General features: G+C 43.7%; 4 protein-coding genes across 4 annotated transcripts; 3 read left to right on the top strand and 1 right to left on the bottom strand.

Moving 5' to 3' along the window:
• The first annotated feature begins 1,656 nt into the window (after positions 1 to 1,656).
• Positions 1,657 to 6,295, top strand: LOC108112051 (interaptin). Its single transcript, XM_017221804.1, has one exon. The coding sequence runs from the start codon at positions 1,657 to 1,659 to the stop codon at positions 6,196 to 6,198; it is 4,542 nt and encodes a 1,513-aa protein (XP_017077293.1). The 3' UTR covers positions 6,199 to 6,295.
• A 10-nt stretch (positions 6,296 to 6,305) lies between these two features.
• On the bottom strand, positions 6,306 to 7,242 carry LOC108112052 (attacin-C). Its single transcript, XM_017221805.2, has 2 exons — positions 6,874 to 7,242; positions 6,306 to 6,806 (listed from the first exon to the last, which is right to left on the bottom strand). Exons 1-2 carry the CDS (start codon positions 7,197 to 7,199, stop codon positions 6,407 to 6,409), a joined length of 726 nt encoding a protein of 241 aa, XP_017077294.1. The 5' UTR covers positions 7,200 to 7,242; the 3' UTR covers positions 6,306 to 6,406.
• A 602-nt stretch (positions 7,243 to 7,844) lies between these two features.
• On the top strand, positions 7,845 to 9,306 carry LOC108111908. The gene is made up of 2 exons (XM_041819673.1): positions 7,845 to 9,069; positions 9,227 to 9,306. The coding sequence occupies exons 1-2, from the start codon at positions 7,907 to 7,909 to the stop codon at positions 9,303 to 9,305; spliced, it is 1,242 nt and encodes a 413-aa protein (XP_041675607.1). The 5' UTR covers positions 7,845 to 7,906; the 3' UTR covers position 9,306.
• Positions 9,306 to 11,366, top strand: LOC108111907. Its single transcript, XM_017221545.1, has 3 exons — positions 9,306 to 10,726; positions 10,785 to 11,126; positions 11,191 to 11,366. Exons 1-3 carry the CDS (start codon positions 9,476 to 9,478, stop codon positions 11,251 to 11,253), a joined length of 1,656 nt encoding a protein of 551 aa, XP_017077034.1. The 5' UTR covers positions 9,306 to 9,475; the 3' UTR covers positions 11,254 to 11,366.
• Positions 11,367 to 17,496: the final 6,130 nt, after the last annotated feature.

The following is a 17,496-nucleotide window of genomic DNA, read 5'->3' as shown; positions in this document are numbered from 1 at the left end:
ATTGAGCATTATTTCACTTGTTTATATGTAAAATCAAGTGGGTGTTCTTACGTATATGTAATAGGGATGTAAGGGGATGTAGAAAGCTGCCTGTTTGAAGTAATAAGCTAAAGTGATGGTATTACTATAAATCTGCCATAGACTATAAAAACCGTCTGTTCCTTACACCTTGAACTCAAAATATTCTCATTTATAGAAAATTTTACAAATTTAATTTTTTAACATACCTTTTCTATCCCTTATTTATACCATAATACGTGTACGTAATTTAGTTACTTTTTTTTTAGTATCTGTATTCAAAATGTAGTTTTGTAAACGTTTAGAAAGCCAATCCTACTATATGTGTGTAGTATCTTAACAATACATCTTTTAAAATTAAATTATTTGGAAGTTTTTCCAAGACCCCAAATGAAGTTAGCAACTTATTTTCTAAACAAAGAACTTCTTCAATCAAAGGAAAAACAATAACTCCCTTTTTTGATACAATTATTAAATGTGGTTTATTTGCTTTTCAGGATTATTCGATGAGAAAAGGAGGATATATACCACCCCCAATCATTTCACAAGCTAAACAAAACACAATGCGTTTATTCATATATTGCCTGCTTCATTGCATTGTTCGCAGGATTATCAACTGAGTGCTGGATGGTAAAACTTTTAATCAAATGCGAATGCGCTCTGTGCCCGCTAATTACATTAGTTCTGCCTCGTGCTGTTTGCTACTGGTGTTCATATGTAGATGTTTCTCCGGACTGCTGGCTGCTGGCTTCTGGATGCTGCAGTTGCTCCCACTGAATGTTTGATTATTTTCAATTATTTCGAGCGGCGCATTGTGCTGACTTTGGCATTGACAACATGCAGGATAACACTCACACACCTACATTCTCACACACACAATCGCAGCGACAGAAGGAAATAGGAAATGTTATTGTCGCTGCGCATCCCCATTCCATTTCCATTTCCACTTCCATTGGCAAAAGTTTTGGTATAAAACAAAAATCTGATTTACATGGGCGAGGAAACAATACTCCCGTTGGGATCTCAGAAGCGGGATGCAGGAGGTGAGTATGAGGAGGCGGTAGAATCATTTACCCAAGTGCCTGGATAGTGTGTGCGTGTGGGTGTGGAAGTGGGCAACAAAGGACATCTCATGTTAAACAGCTGTCGGAAGCCGCCGGCGCAGTCGTCGTACGTGTGCAAAAACTTGACACAATGTAGCAGTTCCCTTTGGGCGCACAGACGAGGGCGTGTTCCGATGGGGGCTATAGGGGTGTGGGTGGGGGACTGGTGACATTGCGACTCTTATCGAGTCTTGTTGTCAAAGTTGTGCGGCTGACACCTGTTGCCAGCCACCGCGTGGAAGACCCAACTCCAGACCCGAAACTCAATTCAAATCGAATTGTTTGTGGCCAGCGATGAGGGAGATAAACTTTTTAATGGCTTTATGATTTAATATATTTAACAATAATAAATGGCAAAGCTAAAAGGTTTATCATAAATAATTGTTAAGCTATATTACTAAAAATGGTAAGTGATAATTGCTTAAAATATGATCTTGGGAATGGAAGTTATTGCCACAAGTAGGCCATAATCTTCGTTTTTCATAGACCTGTCCTTAATTTAGTTTTTTTTAAGAAACCCCAACCCTCTTACAGTATGATTTTCCTACAACTCTGGTGGGCGCTGATTGTGTTCAGTGGTCATGGGTCCTCTCAAGAGGCCCCGGCCGCAGGAGATAAGCCCGCAGCGGAGGGCAGTGACAAGTTGGTGAGCTTCAGCAGGGCAGTGGAGCAGGCTCGCCCAGAGTTGCAAGAGCTCAAGGCTTCTTTCGGTGGCCTACAGGGGCAGGATAATCAGAAGCAGCCACGGGATCGACGTAATACTATCGACGACATGCTGGCCAGTTTTGCCCAGGTCCAAGTTGGTGAACCCAAGCCAGGACCCGAGGAGGCACAGCGAATACTGCAGGAGGCAGCCGATGCTTGGTTCCGCGACATCCAGGCGAGCATGTGCAAGACCAATGACAACGAGAAGCGTTCGGGAAGCAAACAGCCAAGATCCGCCGGCAAGAACTATATCGACCAACATACCAAGGCCATGGAGCGTACCGAGGTGGGTAAGGTAAAGCAAAAGTACAAGGATACGGCTGATGATACCGTTGTTCGAAAGTACCATGTGACTAAGACTCCCGCCAATTCCCCAGACCATGGGCTAACCCATTTGGACATCAAATTAAAGCAGGTGCAGCAGATGCTGAGCGATCAGGAGAATATGGAGGCCAAGAAGCAAGAAAAGGCCAATGACGTCCGTAAGAAGGCCGACGAATCCAGTTGGGTGGATAAGTTGCCCGAATTCGGGGATAAGCCCATTCCAGATGGGGTCTACGAAAGTACCCTTCACCGCTTGACCTTTCCCCATGCCACGTCAAACAAGTTGGCTCACGAAGCAAACTATAAGCTCTCTAAGATTGAGCAGGAGGCCTCTGAGAAGGCCACAAAATACTCCAGACCTGGAAGCATCAGTGAAGAGCCTGTAAAACAGCTGAAACGCAGCTCCTGTAGTGGATTCAATCCCATGAATGAGATCAAGCTGAAGACCAGCAGTCGATTGATGTTGAAAGGTCTTGGTCCCTCCTTGCCTAGTAACGCCTTAATAGACATCCATCGCAACCAAATGGTGGACAATATCTTGCGAAGGAGGGAGCTGGAGCACCAACAGCAGCAGCAACAAATGGAGTCACCTAGTGATAACGAAGAAGTGGATCAGCAAATGGGAACTAATAACATGATGACACAGAACGAGAACTTGGAGTACATGCAGCCTGTCAATTCCGGCATGGATACGAGTCAAATGATGGAGTTACCCCAGAGTTATGACTACCGAGTGCCCCAGTACGATCGATTTCATCCTCTGAGTCAGCGACAAATGACCGGTGTGCGGGATTACGAAAGGAGTAACCGCATGCCCCTTGACTTGGATCGTTTTAAGAGGGAACCTGCTTCAGAATCTTTGGATTCCCAAGAAGATTCTATTTTAGATAGCTCATCCCTTGAAGATCCTGTACTGAAGTCATCGTCCCTAAAGGATGAGGATCAAAACATTTCCGATCACGATATGGCTGTAAAAATGGGTATACTGAACATCAAGGATGGGAGCTCTAAACATGCGAGCGAAGATGATGAATCCAAAGATAAGGACACCCATGATGAGGTAAACTTTGAGGATTTGCATGACGAGGTCAAGCTAGAAGATGATGCATTGAGTAATTCAGAAAGTAAACTTGATTCTGATTTATCGCCCATAGAAGGTAAGTTGGAGGATAAGTCAGAGGTGGAGACCAAGTTTTTAGGGCCAGTGAAACGTGAAAGCAAGGATAAAGACAGCCTGATGTCGTCGGTCAAAGAAGGGGCCACACTTAAAGATGATACCGCATCAGCTAAAGAGGTTAAGTTAAAAAAGGAAACGAATTCAAAAAGAGAGGTGCCACTTCTTTTGGACAGCAGTAGCGAAATGCATTCAAATGGTGATAGTGTGGTGGCTTCAAACTCGGAAAGACAAGATAATCTGGAGAAACGTGAAACCCGTGATAGCACGGACAATCAAGATTCCGATTGCGAGACGGAGTGCAAGTCGGAGGAGGTGGAAAAGGTGGATACGGAAGCTGAAAAAGATGACGGCATTGTCAAAGTCAACATAAAGCTGAAGCTTCAGGAACCGGCAGAGGAAAAGGCTGAATGCGAAGAGACTAATAAGCTGCAGGCTAAGGAGACGGCGGCATCGCCGAAAGTTAATCCTGATGCGGTGGTCAAGTTGTTGGCGAATGAATTATCCCAGGGAAAGGATCGCGGGAAACGGCAGGCAATTACTCGCCGATTGCGCAGGCAAAACAAAAGATCAAAAAGATCTTTGGATGATAATAAACATGGGTTGCAGGAGCATCAAAAAGGCCAGAAGTCAGAGGAGCAACATGTTGTGGCCAAACGCTTGGTTCATCTCCTGGACGATTTTGAGGATCATAATGGTAATCGAGCGGGTTTCGGAAACTTGGGTAATGGCATGCTCACAGCAGATGTCGAGGATTCCGGAGGAAAAACTTACCCAAGTCATGAATCGTTGGTGCACTATAATGAACTGGAAGTCAATCATGACGGCGATTCTCTTGCAAATATCTACGATCCAACTAAAGAAGTAGTGCCCATGATGAATCAGCGGCCAAATGTGCCTTTTCAGGGACAGCAGCAACCACCTTTTCAGATGCAACAAAATCAGCCAACTATGCAGATGCAACTTCCACTGCAACAAAATCAGCAACCTCTGCAATTGCAACTTCCACAGCAACAAAACCAGCAAACTCTGCAAATGCAGCTTCCTCATCAGCAGCAGCAACAAACGCAGATGCAATTGCACCAGCAGCAGCCGCCTCAGCAACAGCAACAGCAGCAACAGCAAACACCATCGCCACAGCAGGAACAGCAGCCGCAACAGCAATCGCAACAGCTATCGCAACAGCAGCAGCAACAGCTGCAACAAGATCTAAACCGTCAACGTCATCAATCGTCTAATTTTCAGGCCAGTTTTAATTTGACTCACTTCTTTAATGAGTTACAAAAGCTGCAGAATATGAAGACACCACAACAGCGTTACATTCCGCAACAGCAACCATTGCAACACACGTTGCAGCTACCGAACCAATTGCCCATCGAACGAACTAGCCCACAGTTGCCTCTGAAGCCTGTTTCGGCACCCATAAAATCCTTTGGAGTCCACCGATATTTTGGACCCTTTTTCAACAAGCAACTAAAGACCGATCCTTTTTTGGCGGCAATGGGAACATCGACCACACTTGACCCCAGATGTGTGTCCATTACCCCAGGTCCTCCGAGTGTAACCTTGCCACCGAATTGTACAACTCAGCCTCAGAATACCGCTGCGCCCACGCAACCCCCAGCTGCCGACCAGCCTAGTCTTACGGAGAATGTTTGTAACAGTCCGGATGCCATGAAACTTAATGTTTCCATAAATGCCAATGTCTGTGGGGACCCAAAGACCAAACAATTTTACGGTAATGGATCTATTAGTTTGATGCCTGCTTTTAATAGGTTGCATCCTGCTTCTAATTCCGATCTTCGGGATGTCAAACTTCATGATAATATTGCGCAATTGAAGTGTATTCAAGATCATCCTGGGGCAAAGGAAGAAAGATGCATTCGCGAAGTGGGGGAGGAGTCTAAAGATAATCATGATGGTAAATGGAAAGAAAAACAAAGTAATGAAAAGCCAGGAAAGCAGGAGGGGCACTTGAAAAGGCCTACCATAAGATGGAGCGGAATGAAGCAGTCAAATAAGGCTCAACCCATTAAAGTAAATCCAGAGGTACATCCGAAAGTAGATCCGAATGCAGCTTCCAATGAAGCACCAAAGGTGTTCCCAAGACCACGGATAGATATACCTGATTCTCAATCAGATAGCTATGACAAGCTAATCACGGGTAAGATTTCCGAAGATATAGTTTCTGCTGTCTTCGAGGCTGTTGGAAATGACCCGAGCTTGGATCGGCTGTTGGCTGTTCTGGAGAGGAATCGCAAGTGTGCCCAGAGGCAGCCCAAGAACTTCTACCAAATTAGGAACGACAAAAACGAGAATTATCTTCAACAGACAGAGGGCATGGTCCGGGACACAATGGAGGCCATTAGTGATATTATCGATCAGCAGGTACGTAGACGAGCCTGCATTCCACTACGTCCAGATCTCCAGGAGTTCTATGATCTGATTATCAAGACGTCGAATGAGGAGCAGAAATGTCGCGAGAAAAGACAGAGTTCCCTTCAAGTTCTGGCCGAGGATTTTAGCCAGGATGTGCGCCTGCTTGACCCTAGTAAAATCAACCAAAAGTCACGGATCGTCAAAAAGCTCCTTCGCCAGTATGAAGGTCTTCCGATGGAGGATCAACAGGCGGCAGCCGGAGTACGTGATGAATTGCTCCTGGATCTTGTTTACCTTCGAAAACTGGCCGACTCCGCGGAGCGGCATCAGCGGAATGTCCGTTTGCAGGAGGTTCTCAAGCAGACAAGTCTGGATGAGGGCCTCGAGAAACACATGTCCACTGAATACTCACCAAGATTTATAAAACTCCTAAAGACTGCCGAACTTTTCAAGGAGGCGGGTGAACAGCAGGCTAAGGCATTTGTGGGTCTTTGATTTATAGATTTCGTAACCGAGTTTTCATTTAGTTAATTGTTTTCTTGATTATTCCCTGTGGTTTTGATTATTTTTAATAAATTTCATTTCGATTAAATTAGTTAGTATTACAGATTTTATGTTGTGAACCTTTAATTTTGTTTGAATAAATATTTTAACATTTATAGTCCAATTTAATTATTTAAATATTATCGAGTGGATCACTCTTTTAACCAAAATAGTGGGAGAGTCCCAGGTTGGCTCCAAGGTTGGTCTGTCCACTAAGCGGTCCACTAGTCCACTTGGAGGCACTGCTACCGAGATCTAACCTTGTGTTGCGATCTTGCGACTGCCAGAGATTGGCTCTTCCTCCCAATTCTAATTGCTTGCCAATACCTGGAATATTGGAGTGCGTCAGGGTTGCTCCATGACCACTGATGTGCGAGTAGTCAAGGCCAGCTCCATTCCTATCGAACTTGAAACCATTGGCCAGCTGGTTCTGCGAGGCGAAGGCCTTGGCATCCAGTTTGTGGACTCCATTATCGAACAAGTTGGCGGTGGCCGTCTGCTGGAAACTGTCACGAACTCCGGGAGTATGGGTTTTGGTTAACTCAATGCCATGGCCATGACTGGTCACGGAAAAGAAGATAAGTTGGAATGAATATATATATACGGCATAATCTTCTAAAGACTCACTTGTTATAGCCCAAGGTGGCTCCACTGGTAACAGGGGAGGATGCCGGTCTGGTTTGGGTGTTACCCGCTGCAAAGACTTGCCCAATCACATGGTGTTCGGGAGTTCCTATTGCCTTGGTCAGATCCAATCGGGCATCAGCTCCGCCATTCGGATTGGAGGTGAGTGAACCACCCAAAACCTGGCGGCGTGCTCTATAGATCCTTGGCGGCGTTGGCGGTGGAGGATAGTAGATCAGTGGTTGGGTCCTCACACGCTGAGGCATCGCCGTAGCAAGGGCGCAAAGCACTCCAATGGTGACCACGATCAAGGAAATGATTTTGTTCATCTTGCTATTTTGATCTGCTGATTTTCGATCTTATAGATTGAGTTGCCAACTGTTGACTGTTGATGATGGAAGCTGGTCATCGCTCTTTATATATCAATCGATCTCAGAGCGGGTGCTTCCCCTTAGAACTGACTGTAAAGAACCGAGTTCTACTTATATGCTTTGTGATGCCTTATCAGCGAGATGAGCAGCGTCTCCCAGCAGAGTGCCCATACAACCAGGTGATTTACAAGGCCTGATAAGAGGTGCTGCAAAATCCCCTCGATTTTACTGATCGGTGATTTTCGAACTGGCAAATGCCCCGAACGTGATTTTTTTATGTAGAATTACAGTTTTATATTTTTAAATATATAATATATTTCGATTTTAAAAAAAGTTATTCTTGTTTGCTACAACTTCCCCGGGCTTACAAATCTTAATGTTTTCTTTTTCTCATTTTTAAAATGCTTTCCGTGTGTGATAACAAAAAACCCTCGGAAGGTTGACAGCCGAATTACAATTACTAAAAGAGTAAGATTAAATATGATTTCCTTACTAAAAACATATTAAAAAACATTTTGACAACAATATAGTTTCCTTTTTATATATGAATGTCACTTTTAGAATTATTAAAATCTATTCACTGGAAAACAGTTTTTACACAAATCAGAAATCCGTGTTAGTTAATAAAAACCTTTAAGAAAAGTAAAAAATTCAATCTGTGAGAGATGCAAGTGCCACTTTTGCACCGGAGTACCCAGATGGTGTTGCTCAGGAGGCAGATCCGTCGCAAAGCCAAGGAGTTGCGGATTCGTAAGCGTCGTGCCCATCGCCGCCTTGAGTTGATGAGCAGGATAAGAGACCACTTGCTCCATAAGATGCGGAACTCCATAGATGTGCGGCAGCAGGATGCGGAGCACCAGCGGAGGGAGCAGGCACAAAGGGCAGTGGGCGGAATGCTGGCCACCTATAGGCGCTGGCTACGAAACTGGTCAAAAGCTTTGAGACTACAAAATCGGCTTTTGCGGCAGCAGGAACAGGTGAAAGGGAGACTCCAACGCAGGCTACATCGCTTGAGGAAGCAGCTAAGGAAACGCCGTCATCCCGAAAAACTGGTGGACATGTGTTTCTATCGGCTTTCCAAGGCGGTGAAAAAGTGGCAACACAGTTCGGGTTACCATAAATTAGTCGAAGGTCAAGACCAAATCTTGGAGGTAGAGGCCGAGGAGGTAAGGAAATATTTACTAGCTATACGAGGCAGAAAGCCTCGAAAGCTACGTCCTCGCAGTCTTACCCAGGCTGATGACATAGAAAACTTCGCTAGTTTCTGGAACAATGAGGTGCTGCGAAGGGGCAACAAAGTAAGGAAAACATTAGCCATCGAACAACCAAAAGTTGAATTGAATTTGGGACTTAAGCCCGAAAAAGTTGTTAAACAAAGAGGGATAAAGAAGAAATCCAAGCCCAGAACTATATATCTGCGTTTAGATGAACTTATTGTAAACAAAAAACAGAAGAAACTAAAGAAGACTGTACCAAAGCGAGGGGTAACCGAGCCCTTGAAGCCGTCCTTAGACGAACTACAGGCATTGGTAAGAGAACTTATAAAATTCGATTCGGGAAAGGATAAAAAACCAATTATAAGGAAGCCTAAAATTACTAGAAAAACTCCCAAAAGAGAGCTCACTCAGAATAAGATGGAAATACAAAATCTATCCGCCCTTTCACTCCTTTCAAAGGCAAAAAAACCAGAAAATCGTAAAAGGCACAGAAAATTAAAGAAATTTAAAGAGAAATTAATTGATTATTCCAATGTACCAGAACCGAAAATAATTAAATCTTTGGTGTCAAAAAAGGCAATAAAACATAAAAGGAAGTTTGTAAAGCATAAAGCATCTAATGTAGATATGGTTATTAGAGCTGAACTAAAAAAACTTTTAAATGATAAAAAGAAGACTGTCTCTCTGTTGTTTAATCACCTTTCCACGTTCATGAGACACCAAAAGTATAGGAAAAAGAAGGGTCGTCACCATCGCAGAGGCTATCATAGTGATTCAAGTAACTCTTTCACCTCCGGAGAGTTTTTCATTGAATCTCGCCATACAGAATCCGGAAAAGCTCTTTTAAATGAAAACCTTAGAAAGCATCCAAAACTACGAACTGTACAGAGCGATCCTCAATTAAGTTCTAGGAAAAACAACACGGGAGGTAATCTTAATAAGCGACATAAACTAGGACAAGTAAAGAGCGAAACCGACATAGATTTCTTTGATAACTCACAATTAGGCAAAGATCGTATGGTGAGTAAAACGAAAAAGGGTGTTCCAACATCCACTCATTCAGATGACAGAACAATCTTTATGCAGAGAAAACTAAAACGTCGTCGCAAATTTAGGCCGGAGAGCGGTTCTCAAATAGCTTTGGAAAAGGATAGCGTTATATCGTTCAGTGACTCAGTGAATAAAATTATTATGGCCAATCAACCACGGAGAAGTGTCCGAAGATTAATTCGCATGCCATTGATGGTGCCCAAAAAGCTTCCCAGCACTCCACCAAAAGTTCAGGTAGAAAGTCACTATAAGTCCTTAAAAAAGGATCCATTCTTCCTTCCAAAGAGCGAATCGGTATCAAAGACACTCCATAAGGTGACCAGCGATCCAGGGGTGGTCACTCGGAAGTCGACAATAAAGTATCTTTCAGAAAGCTACCTATCGAAGCCAAAGGCCCGGAGCAGCAAAGTTGTTGTCCAAGAAAAGACTGAAACTAGTGAAACCAAAAACGTTCCGGGCAAGAAAGCTGACATACCGCTTACTTTTAATCCGCAGAATCAATCGCATATTCGTATTGTTGATCAATTTAGTCATCGAAATATCACAGCAAACGAAAAAGGTAAATTAAGCCAGCCATTCGAATTGAACTATGAGGCTTTGCCAGGAAATCTTGATCATGGACTCATGACTCCGGACGACCGTTACTTGGGTGATTTCGAGGGGGCTAGATTCGAAATAAAAGACCTGGTGTCAGATAGTAAATACGAACCGTTGCAGATGTTCCTAAAGGATGTCATAGAACATAATCATATCCTTGAGTACGTGGCTGATATCAAGGGACTTATGCAGGCAGTGGGCAGTCATCCAATGTGGGCCAATCTTGGGGCTCTGCATCTGGAACTCTTGGAATCGGGCTTCAGTCAAGAGGAAGCTAAGCAAATCCTAACCGCTAAGTATTTGGACTATCTCAAGGTCATTGTGTCCGACATGCACTTCGCCCGTATAGAGCTACCCAGAGATTCATTGACAAATACCGATACTTCAAAGACTAAACAGATCAGCCAAGTGGACAGCCTGTTCGAGGGGGGCTTTAAGAGCAGGCATCGTCAGAGCACACCACTCTTTTCATTTGGCTTACGAGGACTTGAATCCTCCTTCAGCCTTAATAGCATCGACGACTTAGAGCTCATTGCAGAGCAGAATATGTTCGATATCGAGAGGAGATACTCTTTAGATAACATCAGGAGCATGATGCTGGAGCATCATATGATGTTTTTGGTAGGTCTTAGGTATATATTAATGAGTTATGATATACAAAACTTGATTAAATTTACAGGCAATCGAAAAAAAGAGGAAAATAGCGGAGGTGGACTACAAAAAGATGGAGGGAAAGCTGCAGAAAATGTACTCCACCCAACAGTTTAGACGTCCTGTGGAGAAGTCCACCTCTTTTACTGCGAAGAAACGTCGAAACATCAGACCCGTCGAGCAGCTTTACTACTCACCAAGGAAGACTTGTCGCCTGCAGAAAATATGTTCGGAGTGTTCGGAATGCGAGAGTGTGGAGAAGGAAATTGGGGATTCAATGGTCCTTAAAAAGTGTCCCAGATGTGGGGTCGAAGTGCCAGTGCCGGCACAAACTCGATCATTCATCATTTCGCCATCATCTAGCGGCGAGGTCTTATCCCTCGGATCTATTGAAGCCTGTGCCAAAAACCCTATCCTAATCAATACCCTTGCAGATCTATGTACTCGCTGTGGCTATGTCCATGAGAAAAAGTATCCTTGCTCCCAGTCACCATTGAAAACGCGGAAGGCTAAGCTCATAAAGCGGATTAAGGATACCATACGTGAGGGGAGTGCCCCAGAGTGTCCGGTATTTTGCTCGCCCCGCGGGATTCTAAAGAAAACCGGAAAGTTTTGATCCTTAAACGGAATACAAGAAGTTTGCCAGCGGGCTGAGCTCTTGCAGCCACCTAGTGGCGAATCCAACTCCGGAAATGTACGGATATGAGCACCAAATCAGCCGGCTGAGGCGAATGAAACATTTGGTTTAAGTGCTAAATAAATTCAAGTAATGAGTTTGCCTCTGTCTGTGGGTGTGCCTGTGTTGTTAAATGCTTTGCCAAGTTTCATAAAATATGCAAGGACTTCTGCACATACACACACACACATGCACACCCACAAACATGGGAAAGCTCATGCGATGCACTCACGTAAAGGGAAAATGTCTGGGGGCTTTTAATACACTTGCAGGGTGCTCCTCCTACTTTTCCTGCTCTACCTCCTGGTCTTGCTTTGCTCCTCCTGCCACTCTACTACTCCGGCTTATGCAACGAAATTTCGCCTTGCCTTCTTTTTTCGGCCAAGTTTTTAAGTCGTGCCATCGCTGTAATGGAATTTTATTGCATACTCGCATTCTGTTTGCACAAGCGAAACATGTTTCAGGCATTTTCATAAATGAAAACGCTAAAGTTTCAAACAATTTATTGGCCGAAGATCGGTTGCCCTTTCAGAGAAAATAATGAGCCAAAAAAAAATGTTAGCTAATAGCTAGTGTTAACTAGAAACTGTTAAATATAATTCACCTGTTACTAGGATTTCGAAGTAATTTCAGAATTAATCCATTCTTTTTAATAACATTATTTATATAAAAAGATCACTCTTACACCATGTGACGATGTAATATGTCATGAAGTAACTTAACCCGTGTAAAGGCAAATCTTTAAGGCATAATTAAAGCACTTTGGTGACCAGCAATCGACCAACTGTCGAATGCATGGCAATAACATTTCTGGGAAATTGATGCCCGGCGATCAATCATTTCCCAGCCTACGGAGACCAGCTCAGGACACCAGCCACTTGGCAGCCTGTGGCCCATGGCAGCGTTTTCATTAAGCTTCAGCTCTCCATCTCCGTCTCAGTTTCGGTTTCCAGTCCATATCCTTGTCCACATCCACAACCACTTGCACACTCAGAGACTTGTGGGATGAGAACTTGGCGTAAGCTGAGACGTTTTCATTTGCATTTCTCGTACAAATCGCCGGGAGAGTTGGGGCAGAAAAAACAAAATGCCAAAACCGAATTCCATCCGGGTGTCCGCACAGTGCTCATGGCCCATTTGGACCTCTTACCGCGCCCGATCTGCGATGACTGCTGTAACATTATCTTGTTTGCTCATGACACGCGACCGGGCCCAGAAAGCCCCCCTTCATGTCGGAACGTTTCCGGCCGTTTGCTGCCCGCCATTGTTCGACTTTGGACACACGAAGGAAAATGTCTTTAAGCATAGTGGAAGTTAATGAAGTAAATATGGGAAAAATATGCCTTTATTTCAACATATATGATATGAAAACATTGTTTTAAAATCCTTAATAATATATTTAAGTTTGATTTTTCTATTTAAAGACTATCAGCATTTAATAATTGTATAAGTTTTCATCCAATACTATTCCAGTTGTACTTTAAGTTCTTTCAGGAAATCCAGGATGTCCTTCCTATTTTTTCCAGTGCATCTCAGCCGCGAGATGCGTTTGCAGGACTTGTGATTTGCGACAGCCTTTTGTCATTTTTCTGCGGGTCCCTGTCGCCGTCTTTTGTGATCCGATTCCGATGGCTTGTCAAAACAGGCGAACAGGCAAACAGGCGAAATGAGGCGTGCAATTGTCCGCAATTCGCAACTCAAATGGCCATTGTGCGAAGGCTCGCTCATGGCTGTGATTGCGTTTTATTAGCTGTCAAATTTTAATTAATTCACAACATCTTGGACATCAGGCCTTTTTATGCATTTAGTTTGCCACAAATGGGCATACAAGAAAAGGCCAAATCCGCAATGCAAACTGGCCGGGACAATGCCAAAGTGAGCGCACACAGTAATTATTGGACTCAGGTGTGGGAAGGACATGGAATATAAGTAGCCATAAAGGAGCAACAAATTGGACTGCTTAAGGCTTGGAGATTGTAGGCGGGGTGGGTGTGTGGCAAACAGAAAAAGTGCGCACAAAGAGGAAAGCCATAAGATAAATGGGCTAACTTAAATTAGAATGGCTGCCAGCCGAGAATTGGCTAAATGGGGATGTTCCAACGCAGTTGCTTGCCTTTCAAATGCAAACCAGGTCCAGGTGAGGTCTATTGTTAGAGTGTCATTCTGGACTTAATTTGGAACATATATTATGGGATGAACGGGTGAGTTTGGTTTAAACGGAATATTAAAAGATCTGTTTTGCTTTCTAAAGGGAAAAATAAGGGACTGAAAATGAAAACAATCTCCATAATATTTTAATAATTTTCTTTTTTATCCTTAAAGTTTCTTTTTAAGATTAACGCGTTTTTGGATTTTGAAGCATCCTTTTACCCAAGGACATGGTTTAGTCTAAACTATGGCTAAGAAATACTTACGATAACTGCAATTTGCACTTAACCCTTGCCGTCAGCCGCAAGTTTCCGGATCTCCTGTTCACTTGGACAATTAAAGGAGCAGCCCACACACACTCAGTCTCGGAGCAGCTAACTGACTCCAGCTAACCACTCCAGCCACTTGAAAAGTTGGCCGCAAAGTGCGAATGCATAATTAATTCCAATTATGAGTTTACCCAACAACATTGGCACTCGCCTTCGTTCTCGAGACGAGACAAGATGCGTTCTTGGGTTAGGGATAGGGTTGCCCACATGGAAGGGAAGGACTTATCAGCGCATCGACAGGATGTCTCCCCCAACCGCCAGGACATCCATGAACTTTGATGCCGGCGAGTGTCAACCCGTGTGGCAGTGGTGCTGGTGCCTGTGATGGTGATGGTGATGATGTTGCTGCCTTACTGTTGGGGTTGCCACAGGGCTCCTTGTGTTGCTACTTGCTATTGCTGCTGCAACTGTTCCTGCTGCTGCTCCTGCTTGTTGCATAGTTCGAGTGAGCCAAGTGCTTGGCATGTTTAAACACATGCTCAAGAGTCATTTAGACAGTTATCCGCTCGGGCTGCTATCTGGCAGACAATTGATGTGCCTGCGATAGGCACCAACTTTTGCCTCAATTACAAAATGCTAAAAATTGCAATATCAATAACATTTTATGTCTTTCGAGAGAGGGGGAGGGTTCAGGGGATGGAAGTCCTGAAGGTTTAAGGGTAACCACAAGTGCTGCGTCTAAGTGTGGCTGCCAGCCTTCAAAGCCGCCTTCACTATTAACGGAAATGCATTCTGGTTTTCCTTGTTTGGAGAGCACATTGCGACGCGTCTGCCAGGCTCAAGTGTTTTAATGGATTTTCCCGCCGAGCATGCATGTAAGCCTAGAACCCGCTGCGGAGTTGGATTTCCCTTCTCTTTGATTTTTATACAAATATTCCACTTTTTTCGTTGCTTTTTTTATATGAGAAATGTCAAGTTTTTCGGGCTCATGTTGTTCCGTGTGACATCTCTGCACATGCATCAATCATTCCATCCCCACAACAGGATCTCAGCAACACCAATCAAAGGAAGTTCAGTTCATAAAAGATAATAACCTGGCTTAGCCGCATGCCACTCAGGATGGGACTTAATGCCGGGCCGCAGCTGTATCCTGCGCAAGGAGTAGTCCAAGGAAAGCCTATAAATTTTCAGATTATTTGCATATTGCGTCTGCTCCTTGGGCACGTTTTCGTTTTTTTATCCTGTTTTTTTGTTTAATTTTCCGAACAAAGCGCGACAAATTCAATTTTTTCCGCTGCACAAACTAATGTAAATCAAGTGACATTAAACTCGTAACGCAAACATTCATAAATCTGACTGGAATATTCGCAGGATATAGGCGAGCGGGATTCCCTTGATTTGTTTTATTTATCTGCCACACATCAAAAGCCATCACAACATTAAACGAATGTTTGCTTAACTACCACCTGCGTTTTGAATCTAGAAAATACTAACTATAGTTATTACTTTTAAGGTGCGTAGGTATTGCTTTGCAATTCACATAAAAAAATTAAAGATTTTCTGTTAGAATGCAAAATAAAGAAAAAAGTGTTCATCGATATATATAAAACGAAAATAACATAATATTAATATTGATTCTTTAACTCAGTAGTTGATAAGTTCATTCAAGAGAAGGAAGAAAAAAACAGGATTAAATAAAATAAAATCTGATTTTCTTAGTGTAGAGTTTTGTATTTCTAAATCAGTTCGTTAATTGTGGCAGACATTTTGTAGGTATTTTAGAACATTTCCAAACTTTCAATCCAATGGCAGACTTAAAATATCCCTGCTAAGAATTTATGAAAAAGTCCATCTTGAAAATGAAATTTTTCGAAAATCAGCTCTGTCTAACAACATTACCCAACTGCCAATGAGTTAATCGACAGCAAAAGCGTAAAATTCATCCCTCCTCCACCATTCAAATGTCAACCGCTGTCCATTTGGATGCAGTGCATCCCATTGGCAATCATTGCCGGATGCCAAACATTTTAATTTATGTGTTTCCCATTGGCAGGCGGCAGTCCAGCAGCTCAGTCGTCCTTTAAATCATTTTTAATGAAATCTTCCCTCGGAGGACTGCTGACAGGCCATGCTAATCCCGGAGTACGTTCACTGCAGTTGATAAATGAGTCATTTGCTTAGTAATTTAAGCGTTCATTCAATAACAGCGAACTGGCCAAAATCGTGGAAGGGTCAGCTCAAAGATTTGTGTAACCAAATACTCATTACATAAGTTGGGGAACTAGAAGGATGAAGGAGCTGGGCAAACACACACACACACAGCGGTCTGAAAACTCAGTAGGAAAATGCTGATGTGGGGAGGGGACTCTTTTGTGGGTGGCTGTGGAGGTGCAGTATGTATGTATGGATGAATGTGTGCTAGTTAAGCCAAAAACAAATATTGACAGGCAAAGTCAAATGCGAAGGGCGTCGAGGAGGAGGCGATGGCATTTAAAGTAATCGAGTGTTAAAAACGGCAAACGCAGCCAAACATTGGGCCGGGCAAAGTCAAACACACAGCCCCTCATCCCACACCCTGTAAATATTTAGTTGCTCATAAATTACGAGGATATGTTTTGGGGGATGAGGGGAGCGTTGGAAATCACAACCGGGTCGAGGCTTTAATGCCTCATTAAAATATGCACGATGGCAATAAAATTCAAGCTGACGCCGCGGGCAAAAGTGGAAGCGATCTGCGATCTCCAGGACTCCATAAAAATCTTCGGAGGCAGCTTGACAAAGTTTTCACATAAAATAAATTGCTGCCAAATAATAGTCAGGAAACCCGTTAACGTCGATGACGACGATGGCTGCCTGCCATTTTGGCCCACGGCAATTGATAGAAGGTCGGAGTGCAGGAGGTGGTATTTCAAGGGGTTAAGTGCTAAGAAGAAAGGAGTGAGCCGAGGGTTACAGCCATCAAGTTGTTGTTTATTAAATTACAAATAAATAATGAGACTGATGGAAGCCGCTGACTGCTGCCTGCTGCCTGCTGCCCGGAGTTATTAAAAACTTTACAGAAACAATTAACACAGTAAGTTGTGAACTGAGAGGAGGAGGAGGAGGAGGAGATGGAGGGGCAGCATGTAACCCCCAGCCAAGCCCAAAACCATCACTGGATAAGAGGCTTTTGCTTCCTGTCAGGCTCTTTAAGCCGAATGACAAATTGAAATCCTGTATTTCACTTTAAGCCGCCCTCCATCCCTCCAACCGTAACCGGAGCATTAACCAAAGTTGCAGCCGCAACAATAACCGGAGTACCAACGTCCTTCGTCCTTCGTCCTGGCAGCGGGGAATTGGAATTGCAGCCGCAAATAAATTTGTGCTCTGCAAAATATATGGCAAAAATATAAAGAATTGCATGTGCATAAAAGTAAAGCCATGCCGGAGCATGAACAATGCCAAAAGCAACAGCGAGCTGCTGCCCCTTTTTCATTACAACAGTAGTCCTGCCAGCCAGGATACTGCCAGCTACGTACCATACCAGGATGCGAATGGGTTCGGTTTCTGGTTGGCCAGAGCTGCTGAGCTGAGCGGAGCACAGCTGAAATGGTATGGTGGTGTGTGCGAGAATACACCGGCCATTGTTTGCAGGCGCGCGCTCTGAT

Source organism: Drosophila eugracilis, unplaced genomic scaffold (genome assembly GCF_018153835.1).
Source record: "Drosophila eugracilis isolate 14026-0451.02 unplaced genomic scaffold, ASM1815383v1 contig_90, whole genome shotgun sequence".
NCBI lineage: Eukaryota > Metazoa > Arthropoda > Insecta > Diptera > Drosophilidae > Drosophila > Drosophila eugracilis.
This window is presented reverse-complemented; position numbering and strand designations above follow the sequence as displayed.